The 19,852-nt window shown below is 46.3% G+C and overlaps 1 protein-coding gene and 1 non-coding gene across 5 annotated transcripts in view; both read right to left on the bottom strand.

The window, feature by feature from the left end:
- Positions 1 to 19,852, bottom strand: part of CHD4 (chromodomain helicase DNA binding protein 4) — a 112,823-nt gene that overhangs the window by 20,203 nt on the left and 72,768 nt on the right. For 3 of the 4 annotated variants that reach the window (XM_033924117.1, XM_033924120.1, XM_033924118.1), the window contains exons 28-31: positions 9,205 to 9,293; positions 8,967 to 9,100; positions 5,981 to 6,288; positions 1,854 to 1,942 (exon numbers count right to left, since the gene is read on the bottom strand). In XM_033924117.1, the coding sequence (XP_033780008.1) occupies positions 1,854 to 1,942; positions 5,981 to 6,288; positions 8,967 to 9,100; positions 9,205 to 9,293 (620 nt within the window). The remainder of the gene's footprint in view (positions 1 to 1,853; positions 1,943 to 5,980; positions 6,289 to 8,966; positions 9,101 to 9,204; positions 9,294 to 19,852) is intronic. The other variant, XM_033924119.1, reaches the window with a different exon arrangement.
- LOC117350943 lies at positions 4,227 to 4,352 on the bottom strand. Its single transcript, XR_004537303.1, has one exon.

Below are 19,852 nucleotides of genomic sequence, written 5' to 3' on the forward strand. Positions count from 1 at the left end.
TCACAAAGAAACTTAGAAAAAGATTACCTCTCAGACAATACAGGAGTCTCCTGAGATGAATGGTGAGGAGAGTCATCATCTGAAGAACCTTCAGCTTCAGAAAGAAGAGGGTTCTGCTTACAGTCCCCCCCACAGGTCTGAATCTTGAACAGAATGGGCCCGGTGCCGAGTGCTCAGTGATGAAGGCTCAAAATGTTTAAGCTTCTGTAATGCCTTCCGGGACCGCACTGGAGTCGACTCAGGTGATGTCTGTGTCGATGATGACCGGCATCGGAGAGTTGATGGTGCCGATTTTCTGATGGAAAGCACCAGCACCGATGGAAACTCCAATGCAGGTTCAACTGGTGTCAAAGGCTCAGACGAACTGACACCGGAGGAGTCGGTGTCGACACGGGGAGTAATTGTGTCAGCATCAGCATTTGAAAATGCTCAACCAGTTCTTCCTTAAGCAAGTTGTCTATCTTTTGCTTAAGGGAAAGCACCGGTACCTTCGGTGTGGCTCTACGCTCTGGCGATGAGGAGGCCGATGACGAGGCACTCACCGATATGGGAACGGAGCGCTTTCTGGGCTTTTCAAGGTCGGCAGGACTTGGCTCACTGCTGCTTTGACCTGAGGCCCAGACAGGGCTTCTTAACTGATTTACCCACAGAAGACTGTGACACCAAAGATGTTTCTGTCAGTGTCGAATGATGCGGTGTCACCTTAGACGGCGCCGTCAACAGTGGTGTCGAGTCTCCCTCCATTGCGACGCCGAAGAGTAGTTTCTGCTGGATCATATAATTCTTCAAGGTTCTCTTTTGAAGTGAAGAACAGCGTGAGCAAGTCTCCAGATGGTGCTCAGGTCCTAAGCACTGGAGGCACCAGTGATGCGGGTCAGTTACTGAAATGGACGGAGCACAGTGACCGCACTTTTTAAAACCCATCTGCGGGCGGGACATCGATGGAAAAACGGCCCTGGCTAAGTCAAAATCAGAGGCCAAGGTGGTCGAACAGGCCAAACCCACGAGAGGGAAAAAACGAAAATTTTAATTTTATTTTTTTTTAAGTCAATTTGTTAGAAAAACTAAAAACAAAAAGAAAAGTTTCAACAGCTGTTGAAAGCCGCATCTTAGCTCCGCGGAAACTAAGAAACCGAGGGACCGCGTACCTACGTCAGACGGGAAGGCACTCACGCATGCACGGTGTGGGCTAAAGCGAACTTTCCAAAGACTTAAATTGGCAATGCACTTTTAAAGTGGTCCATACTGGGGCTCCGTCGGTGACGTCACCCATCAGTGAGAATATGGTGCCTTCTTGCCCTGGTCTTTTGTTCAGCTCTTTTTGCACCCTTTTCTGAATCTGGAGATATATAAGTTTTGCGCCTCGCTTACAGTGTCCTTGAATAAAGACCAGGCATGCTCTACAGTCTGCGATTTCTTTGAGCTGTTCCTAAATTTCTTCCTTACCATCGCTTCGTAGTTTCCTTTCTTGAAGTTAAAAGTTGTCACTGTGGTTCTCTTTCTCTTCAGTATTTCTACTTCAACTTTGAACTTGATCATATTGTGATTGCTGTTTCCCAAGGGAGGCAGGGAAGGTCCAGAATTAGCTTTTTAAAAAAAAAAAAAAAAAAAAAAAAATCGCAAATAACCGAATCGGCAGATACTGAATACGCAAATTCAGAGGAAGAAGTATACTGCCAAAAGTCAATGTGTTCTCAGTCTCCACCTGCTGGCAGAGGAGCATAAAACATCCATCCTGTGCCAGTCTAGGGGGACATTAAAGAAAAGGCAATTTTTCATCTGGTCCAGTCTATAGAATAGTGCAACACAGGTTTCTGGACAAGCAAGTATAAAGATGCTGATTTACTACTCACCTCGGTCACCTCACTTGCTGGCTTTGACTCCTTCTCAGTCTCTTGGAGGTCCTCTTTACTGGCTCCTTCTTCCAACTTTGATGACTCTTCTGAAAAACATCACATACACCCAACCCAACCCCCCCAAGATACAATCAGTAAGACTCTGCATTAAAAAATTGCCAACTAGTTATATCATGAATGCCACTTTTCAGTTACCCAACCCACCCAGTTCTGTTAGCATCAAAAAGGAGAAATTAGATCTTATTTGCTAAATGTCCTCAAGTCTCTCCAGAACATTCCTGAGTGGGTAAACACTCTTCTACCAGCAGATAGCGTGGAGACTGGGCAACTGAGTGATGTCACCCTATAAAGGACTTGTGCAGCTCCGAGTTAACCAGTATTTCTATGTACAAAGCAGAACAGCAAAACAAAAACCAAAATAGACTCCCAAGAGCCCATGGGAAGAAGAAAATAACTAGAAGCCTAAAATCTGATATATACAGTTATCTTCCATTTATTCATTTAGTATTGCAGAGCCTTTTGAAAGCAACTGAGCTACAACTCAGGACCTTCCTAACCAGAGAAAGCAAAGTTGCTTACCTATAACAAGTTATTATACCGCCTAATCAGGCTTCTAGGCAGTCTACATTAATCAATAAAAACAATCAAGTTAACAAACGTATTTGGGGGGTTAATTAACCAAACAGACAAACTTGTACAAAAGGAAAAAAAGGGTCGAACTACAATATTATAGGAAATAAACACTGAAGGAAAGAACAAGAGGTGGGGGAAAGACCAAAAGAAGGGAAGTCGAAATTGTCCTTAGAAGGATAGTTGCTATTAAACAGCATTTTAAAAAAAACCAAGAGTAATTACTACTCAAAGGTGTCTTTTTTTTTTATAATTCTTTATTCATTTTAAAACTTTCATCAAGTGTACAAAAATTGCAACACAATAACATAGATTTAACCACTTGTACATCTTATCATTATAACTTTAAACAAGAAGGTTTATTTAGATTTAAACTGGTTTAAATTTGTTTCCTCTCTTATGTAATTGGGTGTAGAGTTCCAGAGGGAGGGTGCAGTAAACGAAAAGATATTTAAGCGCTGTACTGGGCCATGGTATGCCCTCACCTGGAATACTGCGTCCAGCACTGGTCACCGTACATGAAGGAGGACACAGTACTACTCGAAAGGGTCCAGAGAAGAGCAACTAAAAAGGTTAAGGGGCTGGAGGAGTTGCCGTACAATGAGAGATTGGAGAAACTGGGCCTCTTCTCCCTTGAAAAGAGGAGACTGAGAGGGGGGACATTCAAGATAATGAAGGGAATAGACTTGTAGATAAAGACAGGTTGTTCACTCTCTCCAAGGTAGGGAGAACGAGAGGGCACTCTCTAAAACTGAAAGGAGATAGATTCTGTACAAATGTAAGGAAGTTCTTCTTCACCCAGAGAGTGGTAGAAAACTGGAACACTCTTCCGGAGGCTGTTATAAGGGAAAACACCCTCCAAGGATTCAAGACAAAGTTAGACAAGTTCCTGTTGAACTGGAACGTACATAGGTAAGGCTAGTCTCAGTTAGGGCACTGGTCTTTGACCTAAGGGCCACTGCGTGAGTGGACTACTGGGCACAATGGACCACTGGTCTGACCCAGCAGCGGCAATTCTTATGTTCTTAATGTGTTGCAGCGGCCAAAAAAGCAAACAAGATGCTAGGAATTATTAAAAAAGGGATAATTAACAAGAGTAAAGATATTATAATGCCTCTGTATTGCTTCATAGTGCGACCTCACCTGGAGTATTGCATTCAATTCTGGTCTCCTTATCTCAAGAGAGATATAATGGCACTAGTAAAGGGGATGAACTCCTCTCGTATGAGGAAAGACTAAAAAGGTTCGGGGCTCTTCAGCTTGGAAAAGAGACGGCTGAGGGGAGACAGGATTGAAGTCTACAAAATCCTGTGTCAAAAATGACAAAGACTAGGGGACACTCAATGAGACTGGAGGTTAATACTTTTAAAACCAATAGGAGGAAATATTTTTTTAACTTAGAGAATAGTTAAGATCAGGAACACATTCCCAGTGGATAGCATAGCTGGTTTAAATAAAGTTTTGGACAAATTCCTGGAGGAAAAATCCATACTCTGTTCTTAAGACACGGGGGAAGCCTCTGCTTGCCCTGGATCGGTAGCATGAAATATTGTTACTTCTTGGGTTTTGGCCAGGTACTAGTGACCTGGATTGGTCTGACCCAGGAAGGCTATTCTTATGTTCTTACTCTAGTTGATTTGGCTTCTTACAGGAGATACAAGGCAGTCTGAGGGTTACAATGGTAAGCTTATTTGTAATTGGTCACACTTCTGTCAAGGGTCACTTCCCATAAATACTGAGAATGTCCTGTCGTGCCTTTAAGGGTCTGCCCAGTATTTGGGGCAGCCCTCCTAATCAGACAGATTACTTTCTGTGCGCCTGACAGTCCTTCATCATACCTTGGCTTGAGACTATAATACAGGACACACAAGAAGAAAGCGAAGGAAAGCCATGCAGAATTGCATGTCTTCCAGAATACAGAACTATGGAGGGTTTTTAATGCCCATCTTCAACTTAACTAATGGAGGCAAGCAATGGTGAGAGTGATTGGGCGTCTCCTAAACAGCAGTTTTTTCTTAGACATTCCCACACCACCTGAAATCTAGCTTCAATTTTTTTCTATTCCATTGGAACACACTCTTGCAGAAAATGTCATGTTTAATCTAATCTAATAAAATAGTAAGCCGCGCATGCGCACTTCCTATGCGTGCGTCCGTTTTCCGTGAGCTGTAGCACACATAGGAAGTGCGCATGTGCAGCTTACGGTTCTTTCAAAGACGCAGCGGTGGCTCCTCTCACGATCCCCGCCTGCGTCAGACTTCCGACGCAGGTGGGGATCATGAGAGGAGCCACCGCCACGTCTTTCAACTAAAAAAAAAAAATACTCGCTTTTAAAATCTTCAGGCGCGAGCGACGGCTTGCCGCACGCGCCCCAACTTCCCAACGCCAAGCGCCCTTTTAAAATCTTCAGGTGCGAGCGGCAGCTTGCCGCACACGCCCTGACCTCCAAACCCCCCTGCCGGCATCTATTTTTCCTCCTCCTCCCTCTCGCATGCTCACAGCGTTTAAATGAAAAGCGCTGCGCTGTGCTGCCACTGGCCTCACCATCTCCTCTCCACTGCGGCCCGCCCTCTCACAACTTCCTGTTTCCGCTAGGGTTGGCCGCACTGTAGAGAAGACACCGAGGCCAGCAACAGCGCGGTGCAGCGCTTTTCTGTGAGGCAAGTAAATTTCTGTGGGGCATATGCACAGGGGGAGCAGGAAATGAATGCTGCTGGACGGGGGAGGGAAAAGGAAGGGAACAGGGGGAGCAGGCAAGGGGTGGGTGCACAGGGAAGGAGGGAATGCTGCTGCTGTACAGGGAAGTGTGGGTGAATGCTGCTTTACAGGGAAGGGGGGAATGCTGTTGCTGCTACACAGAAGGGGGAATGCTGCTGTTGCTGCACAGGGAAGTGGGGGAGGGGGAGAAGGGAAAGGAGGCCATGGAGCGAGACAGAAAGATAGGCAGGCAGCGCATGAGAATGAAAAACAGACACACAGAAAGACAGCAGGCAGGGAGAGAAACAGAAAGAAAGAAAGACAGACAGGCAAAGGGGGCCAGGAAGAGAAACAGACAGAAAGAAAGACAGACAGTGGGAGGGAGAGAGACAAAGAAAGGAAGAAAGAGACAGGGGCAGGGAGAGACACAGAAAGAAAGAAAGACAGATAGACATATTCTAGCACCCGTTAATGTAACGGGCTTAATGACTAGTAATAATAATAATGTCTTATTAAGTTCATATATTGCCCCTCGTTTGACCAAGGAGGTTAAAATCGTAAAAATAAAACTTTGCTCCTACCAATCTACCCAATCTATCCCTTAAGAAAATATTAAGCAATACTGGCCCAAGTCTGATTTGTGAGGCATTTTACTTCTAACTTAACAGAATTTGTTCTCTACCGTATCAATCAGTGGAAGGAGGAGACATGCTTATAATTCACTGCTGTAATGCTAAAAATCACTTGGCGTGAAGAGATGGGAGAGGGTGCTGCCGAGACTCCTGGTTTTAACTCACCATTGGCAACCGGTGCTGGTGTGTTGGGCTGTGTGTCACCTGGTGTGGATGGAGTTGGTGTTTTAGGTGATGGAGACTCTGGCTGAGAAGCTTTTTTGCTGTCTTCCGTCTCAGCTAGCTCTGGCATGCTCCAACGCCCATTCACATGCTCAAACTCCTGTACCTTTTTGCGGATGAGTGACATGACCCCGATTCTGGTGAGAACATGTTGGCGAGACAGACCCTCGCGAGGAACTCCATCTGCAAATGTCTCAGCACCATCAGCCCCTGGTTCACAGAGATGGCGCATGAACAGGGAGACATAGGCCCTGACAAAGGAGGGACACCACTCATTAGCATGGACATTTCCACCAGTACGAACATCATAGCTAGTGGATCTGCATCACAAAACATCTATGTTGGTACTACTACTACTTATCACTTATATAGTGCTGTACACGGTCCCTGCTCTGAAGAGCTTACTATCTAACTTGGACAGACAGACATGATCTGGAGCAGGGATCTCAAAGTCCTTCTTTGAGGGCTGCAATCCAATCAGGTTTTCAGGATTTCCCCAATGAATATGCATTGAACGCAGTGCATGCACACAGATCTAATGCATATTCATTGGGGAAATCCTGAAAACCCAACTGGATTGCGGCCCTCAAGGAGGGATTTTGAGACCCCTGATATAGAGGGTAGGGGATGCAGAACCGAAGGTGAGAGGAATTAGGAGTCAAAAGCACTCTCAAAGAGGTGGGCTTTTAAACGGGCCTTGAACACTGCCAAAGGCGGAGCCCGCCATAGGGATTTGTGCAGCTTGTTCCAAGCATATGTTGCAGCAAGGCAGAAGGGACGAAGTCTGGAGTTGGCAATTGAAGAGAAGGGCACAGATAGTAGGGACTTACCAGCTGAGCGGAGCTCACAGGGGGCGATAAGGGAAGAGAGATAGTGAGGGCCAGCTGAGTGAGTGCATTTGTAGGTCAGTAAGAGGAGTTTGAATTGTATTCGGAAACGGATGGGAAGCCAATGAAGTGACTTTAGGAGAGAGGTAACGTGAGTATAGCGGCTCTCCAGGAATACGAGTCGTGCAGCTGAATTCTGGACAGACTGGAGGGGAACAAAATGGATAAGCAGAAGGCCTGAGAGTAGCGAGTCGAAGTAGTCTAACGTGAGGTGAAGAGGGCGTGAATAAGTGTGGTAGTGTACTGAGGTAGAGATCATCCTATAAAGTTCATCTTGTGCCCATCTGGCAGCTACTTAGGCATTAAAATAATGATAGCTCCTGGAGTGTAAGCATGACCTGACTTGCACAATCTGTTGCTAGCCAGTCCCTATCAGTGTCAGAGAACTAGATAACAGGATAAAAATAAGGTCCTTACCTGCTCATTTTCTCTCTTTTAGTCTCTCCAGACCGGTACAGAAACAGATGGCTTTATGCTCCTCTACCAGCAGGTGGAGACTGACCCACTAACTTTTGGCTACAGTGCAAGTGGGCTGTGCAGTCCCTATTACAATCAGTCTTTTTTATTTTTTATCTCTATTCTATTTTTTATTTTATTTTACTTTTTTTCCAATTCTTTATTCATTTTATCATCTTACAACAAGTACACAATATTACATCACTAAAAAAATTTTGACACATCACTTGAATTTCTTACTAATGTCATCATAAATACATAAATTAATCCCTCTCACCCACCTTTCCCTCAAATATTTCAATCAAAAATATCAGATAAATATTATAAACTTATTTATTGATTAACCTTTAAATAGAACTTTATACCATCCCCCCTATGGAAAATAATGTCTAATCGTTACAATAATTTGCCAATGGCCCCCCATATCTTTTTAAAATTGTTATAATTCCCATTCTGCAAAGCAATTACTCTTTCCATTTTGTAAATGTGGCACAACGAATTCCACCAGAATATATAACTAAGATTGTTGTAATTTTTCCAGTTAACGAATAGCCAAGCAGAAAACAACAAGGCTGAAAAAAAAAATAACATCCCAGCTCCCCACGTACAGGGAGAAGACAAAGGGAAAAAACACTGTTGGATACTGATTAGAACAAGAACCTTTCAGAAACACCCAACAGTTTGCCAGCTAAACCAACCGAAACAAATGCCGCTGCTCTTTAAACTCCCTGAACAACCAGAACCACCAATTCCTGCAGAAAAACCCATATTCTTCGCAAAAACACTGAACAAAATGACAGAGAGGGGTCTGTGCTAGTCTGGGGGGACTAAAAGAGAGAAAATTAGCAGGTAAAGACCTAATTTCTCCTTCTTTAGTGACCCTCCAGACCAGCACAGACCCAGACCGGACGTACCAAAGCAGTACCCATCATGGGTGGGACACCCGAAGGGCTGCCACAAGAACACGCTTCACTGAACACTGCATCCCAACATGCCTGAACATCCACATGGCAGTGAAGACCAAACCGCAGACCCCCACAAGGCACTCTAAACTGTAGTCTGTGCTGGTACAGGAGGCCAGGCATACAGTTGAGGAGGTTGGGGAAATGGGGGGAGGGACTCGACCCTTTCGAGTGTGGCACCCCCGAGAGGTGCGTGAGTCCCTTGGGGCTGTTGAGGGTATATAACCCTTTTTCATAAGGACTATACCAGTCTACCAAGCGATACAGAAGGAACTTAATTCAAAAAGGACCAGAATTCCCTAACCAGATCCAGCAGGCTCAAACAAACCACAGCACAGACTGCACAAACTTACCACCACCTGCTGGAGACTGAGAAAAGACTGAGTGTAAGATGGACTGCACAGCCCACTTTGCTAAAAGTTAGTGTCTGTCTCCACCTGGTGGCATAGGAGCGTAAACCCATCTGTTTCTGTGCCGATCTGGAGAGACGCTAAAGAATTTCCAATTATACATCATGAGATCCTTAGTTAAGAGCAGAATTCATGCCTGAAATGATATGCCTAAAATAAATCCGGAAGAGAACACCCTCTCAACCACCCTAAAAAAAAACAAAAAAAAACTTACTTGAATTCCTTCTCAGACTTGCCTCGAAGGTCCCGTACAAGCCACTGTGTGGTGAAGGCATCCTGTGGTGGCATGCCATAACGCATGATAGCATTCAGGAAGGCTTTGCGCTGACGAGCATTGAAGCCAAGTACCTTTCACAAAAGCAAGCAAGACAGATTAGAGAAAGCAAGTTCAGTGCTACTCACGAGGCTGCTTTCAGTGGATAAGAGGTCACAGCTGCCTGGGAGTCCCTTACCTCTATGTTCCCACCAACTCTGGCCAAGAGAGGAGGCAAAGGTTTGTCTTTGTCATTTCTTAGTCCCTTTCGGTTTGGCCGTCGGGCTGCTGGGGGTGGGGTAAAAAAAGGGAAATAATAAAAAAATGAAACACACCTCAAAAAAGGGAAAAGCTGCAACCCTATGTAAAAACTGTCCATAGACAGGTGTTGTAGACCCAGAACTCAATGCCACAAGGCAGTGCCCTGTCCAGTACAATCCCAGGATAATGCCACATCAATGGGGTAAGAAAGGGCCTATGGAAGAGAGAATGTGCCTAGCAGAATAAGGAGGAAGGCCCTTCCTTCACATCCCTCCTAACCCTACATTTTATCTCCATAGAGGACCATATATCACTGTGATCCATATATATCAAGCACAGATTACTATGTGGATAATAGCGCAGAAGTCATGATTCAGTTAATGAAACAGGACCATGCTGATCAGTTATTTATTTATAATTCTTTTTCATTTTAAATCTTAAACAAGTGTACAATAAAATATCCATTAAACTTTCAATATAACACTTGAAATTCTTAATCATATCATCTAGAACAAAAATATAATCCCCACCTCCCACCCTTCTTAAAGTAACTAAATTTCTTGACTCATTTTAAAACAGACAATAAGTGTACATAAATATATCCATTATAATTTCAATACAGCACTTAAAATTCTTAATCAAATCCTAATAAACAAAAATAGAAATCCCCTTCCTCCCACCCTTCTTAAAGTAAGTAAAACAAACTTTCAAATAAAAATTATATCGCCCCCCCACCCCCCAATGTGTAAATATAATCTCCCTAAAAAAAAAAATGATGTCTACTCATTACAATACTTTTCCATTGGTCCCCAGATCTTTATAAACTTATTGTAAGTCCCTTTCTGCGTAGCAATAGCTCTTTCCATCTTATAAATATGGCATAATGAATTCCACCAAAAAGCAATGTTACTTACCGTAAAGCAATGTTACTTACCGTAACAGTTGTTATCCAGGGACAGCAGGCAGCTATTCTCACTAGTGGGTGATGTCATCAGACAGAGCCCGATACGGACGTCTCACAAGCACGTGTTGCTTGTAGAAACTTAAAAGTTTCGAGATGCCCGCACCGCGCATGCGCCGGTGCCTTCCCGCCCGGAGAGCCGGGCGTGTCTCCTCAGTTCAGGTAGCTAGCCTGAGAAGCCAACCCAGGGGAGGTGGGTGGGACATGAGAATAGCTGCCTGCTGTCCCTGGATAACAACTGTTACGGTAAGTAACATTGCTTTATCCCAGGACAAGCAGGCAGGTATTCTCACTAGTGGGTGACCTCCAAGCTAACCCCAATGGGATGGTGGGAGAGTTGGCAACTTAGGTGAATAAATTTTGCAATACTGTTTGGCCAAACTGTCCATCCCGTCTAGAGAAAGTATCCAGACAATAATGAGAAGTGAAGGTATGAACCGAGGACCAAGTGGCAGCCTTACAAATCTCCTCAATCGGTGTCGATCTGAGGAAGGCTACAGAGGCTGCCATTGCTCTGACTTTATGGGCTGTGACTTTACAGGGAAGGGGTAATCCAGCCTGGGCATAGCAGAAAGAAATGCAAGCCGCCATCCAGTTGGAGATGGTACGCTTCGAGACAGGGCGTCCCAACTTGTTCGGATCAAAGGAGACGAAAAGTTGAGGAGCAGTTCTGTGTGGTTTGGTGCGATCCAGGTAGAAAGCCAAAGCACGTTTACAGTCCAGAGTGTGAAGAGCTGATTCTCCAGGATGAGAATGAGGCTTTGGAAAAAACACAGGAAGAACTATGGATTGGTTGAGATGAAATTCAGAGACCACTTTAGGCAGGAATTTCGGATGAGTGCAGATTCATGATGGAATATTATGAAAGGCGGATCCGCTACTAAGGCCTGAAGCTCACTGACTCGGCGAGCAAAAGTGAGGGCAACCAGAAAAACCACTTTCCAAGTGAGAAACTTCAGTGGAGCCTTGTTGAGAGGCTCAAAAGGAGGCTTCATAAGGTGAGAAAGGACAACATTGAGGTCCCAAACCACTGGAGGAGGTTTGAGAGGAGGATTGACATGGAAAAGTCCTTTCATAAATTTGGAAACCACAGGATGAGCAGAAAGAGGTTTCCCTTGCAGAGGCTGATGGAAAGCCACAATTGCACTCAGATGGACTCGTATCGATGTAGACCTGAGGCCAGAATGAGATAGGTGCAGAAGATAGTCCAACACAGAAGATAGGGAGGCTCGTTGAGGCTCCTTACGATTAGAAACACACCAGGTAGAAAATCTAGTCAATTTTTGGGAGTAGCATTGTCTAGTAGCAGACTTCCGGGAAGCCTCCAACACATCCCTCACCGCTTTGGAAAACTGGAGAGGAGTTACGTTGAGAGGAACCAAGCTGTCAGGTGGAGAGACTGCAGGTTGGGATGGAGCAGAGATCCTTGATGCTGAGTAAGCAGTGAAGGAAACACTGGAAGAGTTAGGTCAAGGGAGGAGTGTGAGGACCTGCAAAGGGACCTGGACAAGCTGGAAGACTGGGCAAACAAATGGCAAATGCGCTTTAACGTGGAAAAATGCAAGGTCATGCATATAGGGAAAAAGAACCCGTTGTTCAACTACAAATTGGGGGGGCATTGTTGGGAGACAGCAGTCTTGAGAGAGACTTGGGTGTGCTGGTGGATGCATCACTAAAGCCATCTGCACAGTGCGCAGCAGCCTCAAAAAAAGCCAACAGGATGCTGGGCATCATAAAGAGGGGCATAACAACCAGGACGCGGGAAGTCATCATGCCATTGTATCGAGCGATGGTGCGTCCACATCTGGAATACTGCGTTCAATATTGGTCGCCGTACCTCAAGAAGGACATGGCGGTACTTGAGAGAGTCCAAAGAAGAGCAACGAAACTGGTAAGAGGGCTGGAACACTGCCCATACGCCGAGAGGTTGGATAGGCTGGGGCTCTTCTCTCTGGAAAAAAGGAGGCTCAGGGGAGATATGATAGAGACCTTCAAGATCATGAGGGGCATAGAGAGGGTGGATAGGGACAGATTCTTCAGGCTGAAGGGGTCAACAGGCACGAGGGGGCTTTCGGAGAAACTGAAGGGAGATAGGTTCAGAACAAATGCAAGGAAGTTTTTTTTCACACAAAGGGTCGTGGACACTTGGAATGCGCTACCGGAGGAAGTGATCAGGCAGAGTACGGTACAAGGATTCAAACAGGGATTGGACGGATTCCTGAGGGTTAGGGGGATCGTGGGATACTGAGAGAGGTGCTGGGATGTAACACAGGTATAGAAAGCTAACCAGGTAATAAGTATAGAAATCCAACCAGGTCGTGCATGTGCAAGACCGGAGGGTTAGTACTTCGATGGGAAGATAGGACTCAATGGGAAACCAAGGTGGCAAGGGGGCCCTTTCTGGTGACTCAGACAGGCCGTGACCTGTTCGGGCCGCCGCGGGAGCGGACTGCTGGGCGGGATGGACCTATGGTCTGACCCGGCGGAGGCACTGCTTATGTTCTTATGTTCTTAAGAAGGACTGGCTCCCTGCTGCTGAGTTGAAGTAGAAGGGAGTACCAAGGCTGTCTGGGCCACCGAGGAGCTATCAGAATCATGGTGGCATGGTCGGACTTCAGCTTGACCAGAGTCTTTTGAATGAGAGGAAACGGAGGAAACGCATATAGAAAGAGATTCCTCCAGTCCAGAAGAAAGGCATCTGCCTCGAGGCGATGAGGAGTGTAGATCCTGGAGCAGAATTGAGGCAGTTTGAAGTTGTGGGGAGCCGCAAAGGCGTCCCCCACTGAGAGAAGATCTGATTAAGGGGCTTGGAATGGAGGGTCCATTCGTGAGGCTGGAGGAGACGACTTAAGTTGTCCGCCAAGACATTGTCCGCCCCTGAATGTAGACAGCTTTGAGGAAAGTATTGTGGCGAATCGCCCAATCCCAGACTCTGTGAGCTTCCTGGCAGAGGGAGGCCGATCCCGTGCCCCCCTGCTGGTTGACATAATACATGGCGACCTGATTGTCCGTGCGAATGAGGACCACCAGGTCGTGAAGCAGATGTTGAAAAGCTTGAAGAGCATTGAAAATCGCCCTGAGTTCCAGAAGATTGATATGGCACAGCCGGTCCGCACTGGTCCAGAAGCCCTGAGTGCGAAAACCATCCAGATGAGCCCCCCATGCATAGGTCGAGGAATCGGTCGTGAGAACCTTCTGGTGGGGAGGGGTGTGAAACAGCAAACCTCTGGATAGATTGGAAGAGATCATCCACCAACGTAGAGACTGCTGAAGAGCAGGAGTGACCAGGATGTGACGAGTCAAAGGATCTGACACCTGTGTCCATTGAGAAGCCAGGGTCCACTGAGGAATTCTGAGGTGAAGTCTGGCAAAAGGAGTCACATGAACTGTAGAGGCCATGTGGCCCAGGAGAACCATCATGTGTCTCGCTGAGATGGACTGGCGAGAAGACACTGACTGACAGAGATGAAGAAGAGCTTCCAGACGCTGTGGAGGAAGGAATGCTCTGAGTTGGATGGTATCCAGAACCGCCCCGATGAAGGGGAGAGACTGGGTAGGTTGCAGATGAGATTTGGGGAAGTTAATCTCGAACCCCAGACTCTGCAGGAACCAAATAGTCCGTTGGGTCGCCGAGATGACCCCTGGAGCCGAGGCAACTTTGATGAGCCAGTCGTCGAGGTAGGGAAACACCTGAAGACCATGGTTCTGGAGTGCAGCGGCCACCACCACCAGACACTTGGTGAAAACTCTGGGAGACGAGGACAGGCCGAAAGGGAGCACTCGATACTGCAGATGAAGATGTCCCACCCGAAATCTGAGGAATTTGCGAGAGGCTGGATGAATGGGAATGTGAGTGTAGGCTTCTTTTAGATCCAGAGAGCATAACCAGTCGTTCTGCTCGAGGAAGGGGTAGAGAGAAGCTAGGGTCAGCATGCAAAATCTCTCCTTGACCAGGAACTTGTTGAGGACCCTGAGGTCCAGAATAGGACGCAGGTCGCCCTTCTTCTTCGGGACAAGGAAGTACTGGGAGTAGAACCCCCAGTTGTGTTGGTCCACAGGGACCGGCTCGACGGCCCAAAGCCAGAGCAAAGCCTGAGCTTCCTGAAGAAGAAGGGCGGTCTGGGTCAAGTTGGAAGGATACTCTCTTGGAGGATGGTCCGGGGGGACCCGATGGAACTGAAGAGAATATCCTTCCCTGATGATGGTAAGGACCCAAAGGTCGGTGGTTATAGCCATCCATCGATGGTAAAAATGATGGAGGCGACCTCCAATTGGAAAGACAGGGGATAGCAGAACGGTGTTGGTTATGCTCCCGACAAGAGAGTCAAAAAGGCTGAGGAGCCTTGGGCACAGCAGAAGGCTGAGGTTTTTGTTGAGACTTCTGCGGGGGCTGTCTCTTCGCTGGTTGCCTCGCAGCAGGAGCCTGCTTGGGAGTGTAACGTCACTGATATATCAAGGGCGGTCTAGAAGGTCGAGACGGAGCAGGCTTAGGCTTCGGACGAAGGATGGACTGGAATGACTTCTCATGATCCGACAGCTTCTTCGTCACGGTCTCGAAAGACTCATCAAACAAATCCGCACCTGCACACGGGACGTTGGCAAGCCTATCCTGGAGGTTCGGATCCATATCAATGGTCCGAAGCCATACCAAGTGACGCATGGCCACGGAACAGGCGGCAGCCCGTGCCGAGAGCTCAAACGCATCATATGAGGATTGCATCAATTGAAGATGCAGCTGGGACAGCGAGGCGACGACCTCCTCGTATTCAAAACGAGCTTGAGAGTCTATGTAAGGCATAAACTTCCGAAGCACTGGAAGGAAGAACTCCAAATAGGTGGCAAAATGGAAGATGTAATTGAGAACTCGGGAAGCCATCATCGAGTTCTGGTAGATGCGCCTCCCAAACTTATCCATGGTCCTCCCCTCTCGGCCCGGTGGCACCGAGGCATACACCTGGGACGGATGAGATCGCTTGAGGGAGGACTCGACCAACAGTGACTGATGGGAGAGCTGGGAGCCCTCAAATCCCTTATGATGCACCGTGCAATACCTGGCATCCAGTTTGCCAGGAATGGAGTACGGTGTTTCAAAACAGCGCATGAAGGTCTGGCCGAGGAGCTTGTGGAGAGGCAGGCGAAGAGACTCAGCAGGAGGATGAGGCAGATGCATGGTATCCAGGTACTCCTTGGAGTAGCGGGAACCCGAGTCCAAGGCGATATCGAGATCATCCGCCATCTGCCGCAGAAAAGATGAAAAAGACAGCTGGTCCGCCAACACAGGACGCTGAGACGGACTCGATGAAGTCGAGGCCTCCTGATCCAAGGAGACATGGGATCTACAAGGAGAGAACGACCTGACGGTATCCTCGAACTCCGGGCCCGGAGGAGGTGAGATATCCGAAGATGAATACACCATACGAGGAAGCTTCTGCTGAGGCGAGACTGTAGAATGCCTCGAAGAATGCCTGGAGCGGTGCCCCTCCCTTCATCTCGAAGGAGATCTGGAACGACGATGCGCAGATGGCTCCGCAGAGGCCTCCAACGAATAGATGGGGCTGGAGGCCATAGAGCGAAGAGGAGGATGGGCCGACGCCTCTCGAGCAGCATTCCACGGGTCAAGAGATGGCTTGGCAGGCAAGGGGCTCCGGAAGAAATCCTCCTGACGACGCACAGGGCTTCGGGTACCCGGAGGCAAATCCCAATTGTCTTCGCCCGAGGCGGGGATGGGTTCCAGAGGTGGCATCTCACTAAACGAAGCATGCCTCGATGAACTGGCAGCCAAACGCCGAGCCTCCTCGCCTAGCAGCGAGAGCGAGCAGCAAGGTGAAGGAGGAGGCGGCTCGGCCCCACGAGGGGGTTCCGCATGCCCATGCTGGATTGTGGCAAGCCACTTGGGGCCCATGGTAGTCATGAGCTCGAGGAAGTGGGCTTCCATGATCGACCGCATCGAAGCCGACAAGGGGGGAGCCGCATCTGAAGTGGGACCCCCTGTTCGGTCTTCGCGGTCCCGGGTGGTCGAGTGCTTGGCCTTAGCAGCCTTAGGCACTTTAAGAACCACCGGGGCAACGGTCTGCTGGGTTACCTGACCTAAGGAGACCGAAGAAATCACCAGAGCAGGAGGCGGGGTTGAAACCGGAACGAAGGAAGCCGGTTTCACAAGACCCGATGCAGCAGGAGCAGATGTCGACTTCGAAGGCGAAGGCGAAGCGCTGGTCAAAGCTGAAGGTTCCTTGGAAGCTTCCATAGCGAACATTCTTAAAACCGCGAGCACTAGAAGGTAAGAACAAGGGTTCACTCAGCGCAGAGAGTTGAAGCAAAACTTCTCAGCTCCGCGGAAAGAAAAGAACTGAGGAGACACGCCCGGTGCATCGGGTGGGAAGGCACTCGTGCATGTGCGGTGCGGGCATCTCGAAACTTCTGAAGTTTCTTCAAGCAAGTATGCTTGTGAGACGTCCGCATCGGGGCTCTGTCGGATGACGTCACCCACTAGTGAGAATAACTGCCTGCTTGTCCTGGGATAATGTATAGTTAAGATTAGAGTAGTTTTTCCAATTGTTGGTAATATGCTGAATGGCGACCCCTGTCATTAACAAAAGTTTATTATTACATGATGAAATTTGACTTTTTTTCCTCATAGATATACCAAACAAAACGGTGTCATAGGATAACGCAACATGGTTCTCTAGAAGACAGTTAACTTGAGTCCAAATTGAATTCCAAAATAACATAATATAGGGACAAAAAAAGATTAAATGATCCAATGTCCCTACTTCAAGATTACAGTGCCAGCATCTATTAGATTTAGAGCTATCCAACTTTTGTAATCGAACAGGGGTCCAAAACGCTCTATGCAATAAAAAGAACCAAGTTTGCCTCATAGATGCTGACACTGTACATCTCATTCTCCAATGGTCCAAATTTGTGACCATTGAGATGCAGAAATTTGCTGCTTAATCTCAATGCTCCAAATGTCTCTTAGACCATTTTTAGGTTTTTTATTCACATAACCAGATATGAATTTATACCACAATGCGGCTTGGTGTCCTAGGAATGAGAATGAGATGTACAGTGTCAGCATCTATGAGACAAACTTGGTTATTTTTGTTACAAAGAGTGTTTTGGACCCCTGTACGTTTGCAAAAATTAGATAGTTCTAAGTCTAATAGATGCTGGCATTGTAATCTGGAACCTGGGACATTAGATCATTTACTTTATTATTGTCCCTATATTAAGATATTTTGGAATTCTATTTGGCCTCAAATAAACGTATTGTTGGAAAATCATGTAGCACTCTCTTACGACACAGTGTTATTTGGAATGATGATGAGGAAAAAAAGTCAAATTTCACCAGAGAATAACAAGCTTTTATTAGTCATGACAGGGGTTGCCATTCAACATATAACCAACAATTGGAAGAATCATAGTAACCTTAGTTATACATTTTGGTGGAATACAATATATCATATATTCAAAATGGAAAGAGCAATAGCAGTACAAAGAGGGACATATACTAAATTTATAAAAATATGGGGACCATTGACAAAATATTGTAGTGAATAGTCATCACTTCTTCTCTTCTTCTTTTCTTTTTCATCTTTTGGCACACCAAAGGGGGGAGGGTATTAGTAACAATTTTACATAATATGTTATAATATGTTCTATAATATGTGTATATTTTGATTGGAAATAAGATGAAGGGAGGATGGTAGGGTGGGGGTTAAACATATCATTAGATTTATATGTAGTAGATATCAAAGTGTTATTGTGTAATAACTTGTTGAAACATTATTTTGAGCACTTATTGTCAAATTTGAAACTGAATAAAGAATTATTAAAATTCTGTTATCTTTATATCTTCTAGGTAATTTAATACTAGGAATGTGAGCTAAATGTAAAGGAAACAAAAGGTGCCATTCCAAATACAACCAATCAGGTGCATTATCAATAAGTTCTGGGACTGATCAGTTATTTAAAATTTCAGGTCCAAAATGTTTACTTCATTTATGTTCTTTGGAATGTACAAAGACAATTAGAACAGTGCTACAATAGAGGGAGAAGGCTGAGGAGAAATTAGGTTCTTATCGGCTAATTCTTTCTCTTAGCCTGTACTATAGACTGGTATAGTCCTTACAAATGGGTTATATACCTCACTGCTACCAGCAGGTGGAGACTGAGAACAAACTTGTATATCAGGTTAGCTTCCCCTCTTGCAATCCAATCCAGTCTTCCTCAGTCTCCATTAAAGCAGGTAGGAAGACTAATTCGGCTCCCCTCTTAGTACTGTTGGAATTTTGATTTGGACTCCTGGGTTCCCCTTTTGTGCCGGATAGAGCTTGGACGGGTCCTGTTTGAGGATCCATCCAACCTCGGAGGTGTTAAACTCGGCAGATCTCGTGCTGGGTCCCTCCCACCTTCCTCTACCTCCCCACATTTTTGTACAGGTGCCTCAGCTGGCGGCCTGGCCCCCCGGTTAGTCAACCCTCCATCTTTGAGAGCCGTGGAGTCTGTTCTGACTAAGTGGAAAAAAAAAATCCTGAGGTGTGCTGGTCTAAAGGGCTCAATTCCCTTTAAAACTGCCATTTGTATTGATTTTTTTTTTTTTTTTGCATCTAACTGGCACTTTTATGACAGCTAGGGCGTTGTTCAGCACAATGAGCACTTTTAAGGGGAAAAAAATGCTCATTATGCTCCAGACACGAGGTACTCGCGGCCAACCTGTGCAAGTGTTGTGCAGGCCGGAGCAGTGGGGGAGTCTCAGCAACGGTTGCCGGCGGCCAGGGCGCCCTGCCACATGTACCTCGTGAAGGATTCCCTTACTGCCGGAGCGGCTGGGGATTCCCTTTTCGTGTCGGTCAGTTCCTCGGCCTCAGCGTCAGGAATGTCCCAGGCTTTTCAGACACAAAAGGCCGCAGAGCTCCGATTTTGGCGGTTTCAGGTCCAATTTTGGAAGGAACCTCCTCCTTCATTTCTGTTACCTCAGGTGACCTTTCCCCTGTTCTGGAAATACAGGGGCAAGGTATGGCAGGGAGTCCCTTGGGGCTGCCGAGGGTATATAACCCATTCATAAGGACTATACCAGTCTACCAAGCGATACAGAAGGAACTTAATTCAGAGCCTCAGGACGTGGGAGAAGCAAACTCCACTGAGAAAGTCTGTAGAACAGAATATCTGTGCCATTTAAAAAAAAATGGGAAAAAAAACCCCCACAAAAAAACCTACAGAAGAAGTCGGTGTGTTTGCAAGCAAATCATTTGCATGCAAACTTGATAGTGAATCAATCGCTATTTGAAGATCGGCCAACAGCGATTGAGTTGCTATCTTTAATGAATCTGGGCCTAAGTCATAAAAATTCATGGCCTATAATGTAATAGGAAGCAAAAGTCCTTATTAAGGAGAAATTAGGTTCTTACCTGCTAATTTACTTTCTTTTAGCTTCTCCAGACCAGTAGAGGTTAACTTTACGAGTGGGTATATATCTAATCATGACCAGCAGGTGGAGACTGAAAACAAAACTTTGGGACAGTATATCCTAGCCCCTCCTCTCTATTTCCCTCAGTCTGCCGAATAGCCAAGCAGAACCAAGAACTGGAAAAAAACAGAGAGAAAAAACAATACTCCGAAAGGA

This window comes from Geotrypetes seraphini, chromosome 16 (assembly GCF_902459505.1).
Source record: "Geotrypetes seraphini chromosome 16, aGeoSer1.1, whole genome shotgun sequence".
Classification (NCBI taxonomy): Eukaryota; Metazoa; Chordata; class Amphibia; order Gymnophiona; family Dermophiidae; genus Geotrypetes; species Geotrypetes seraphini.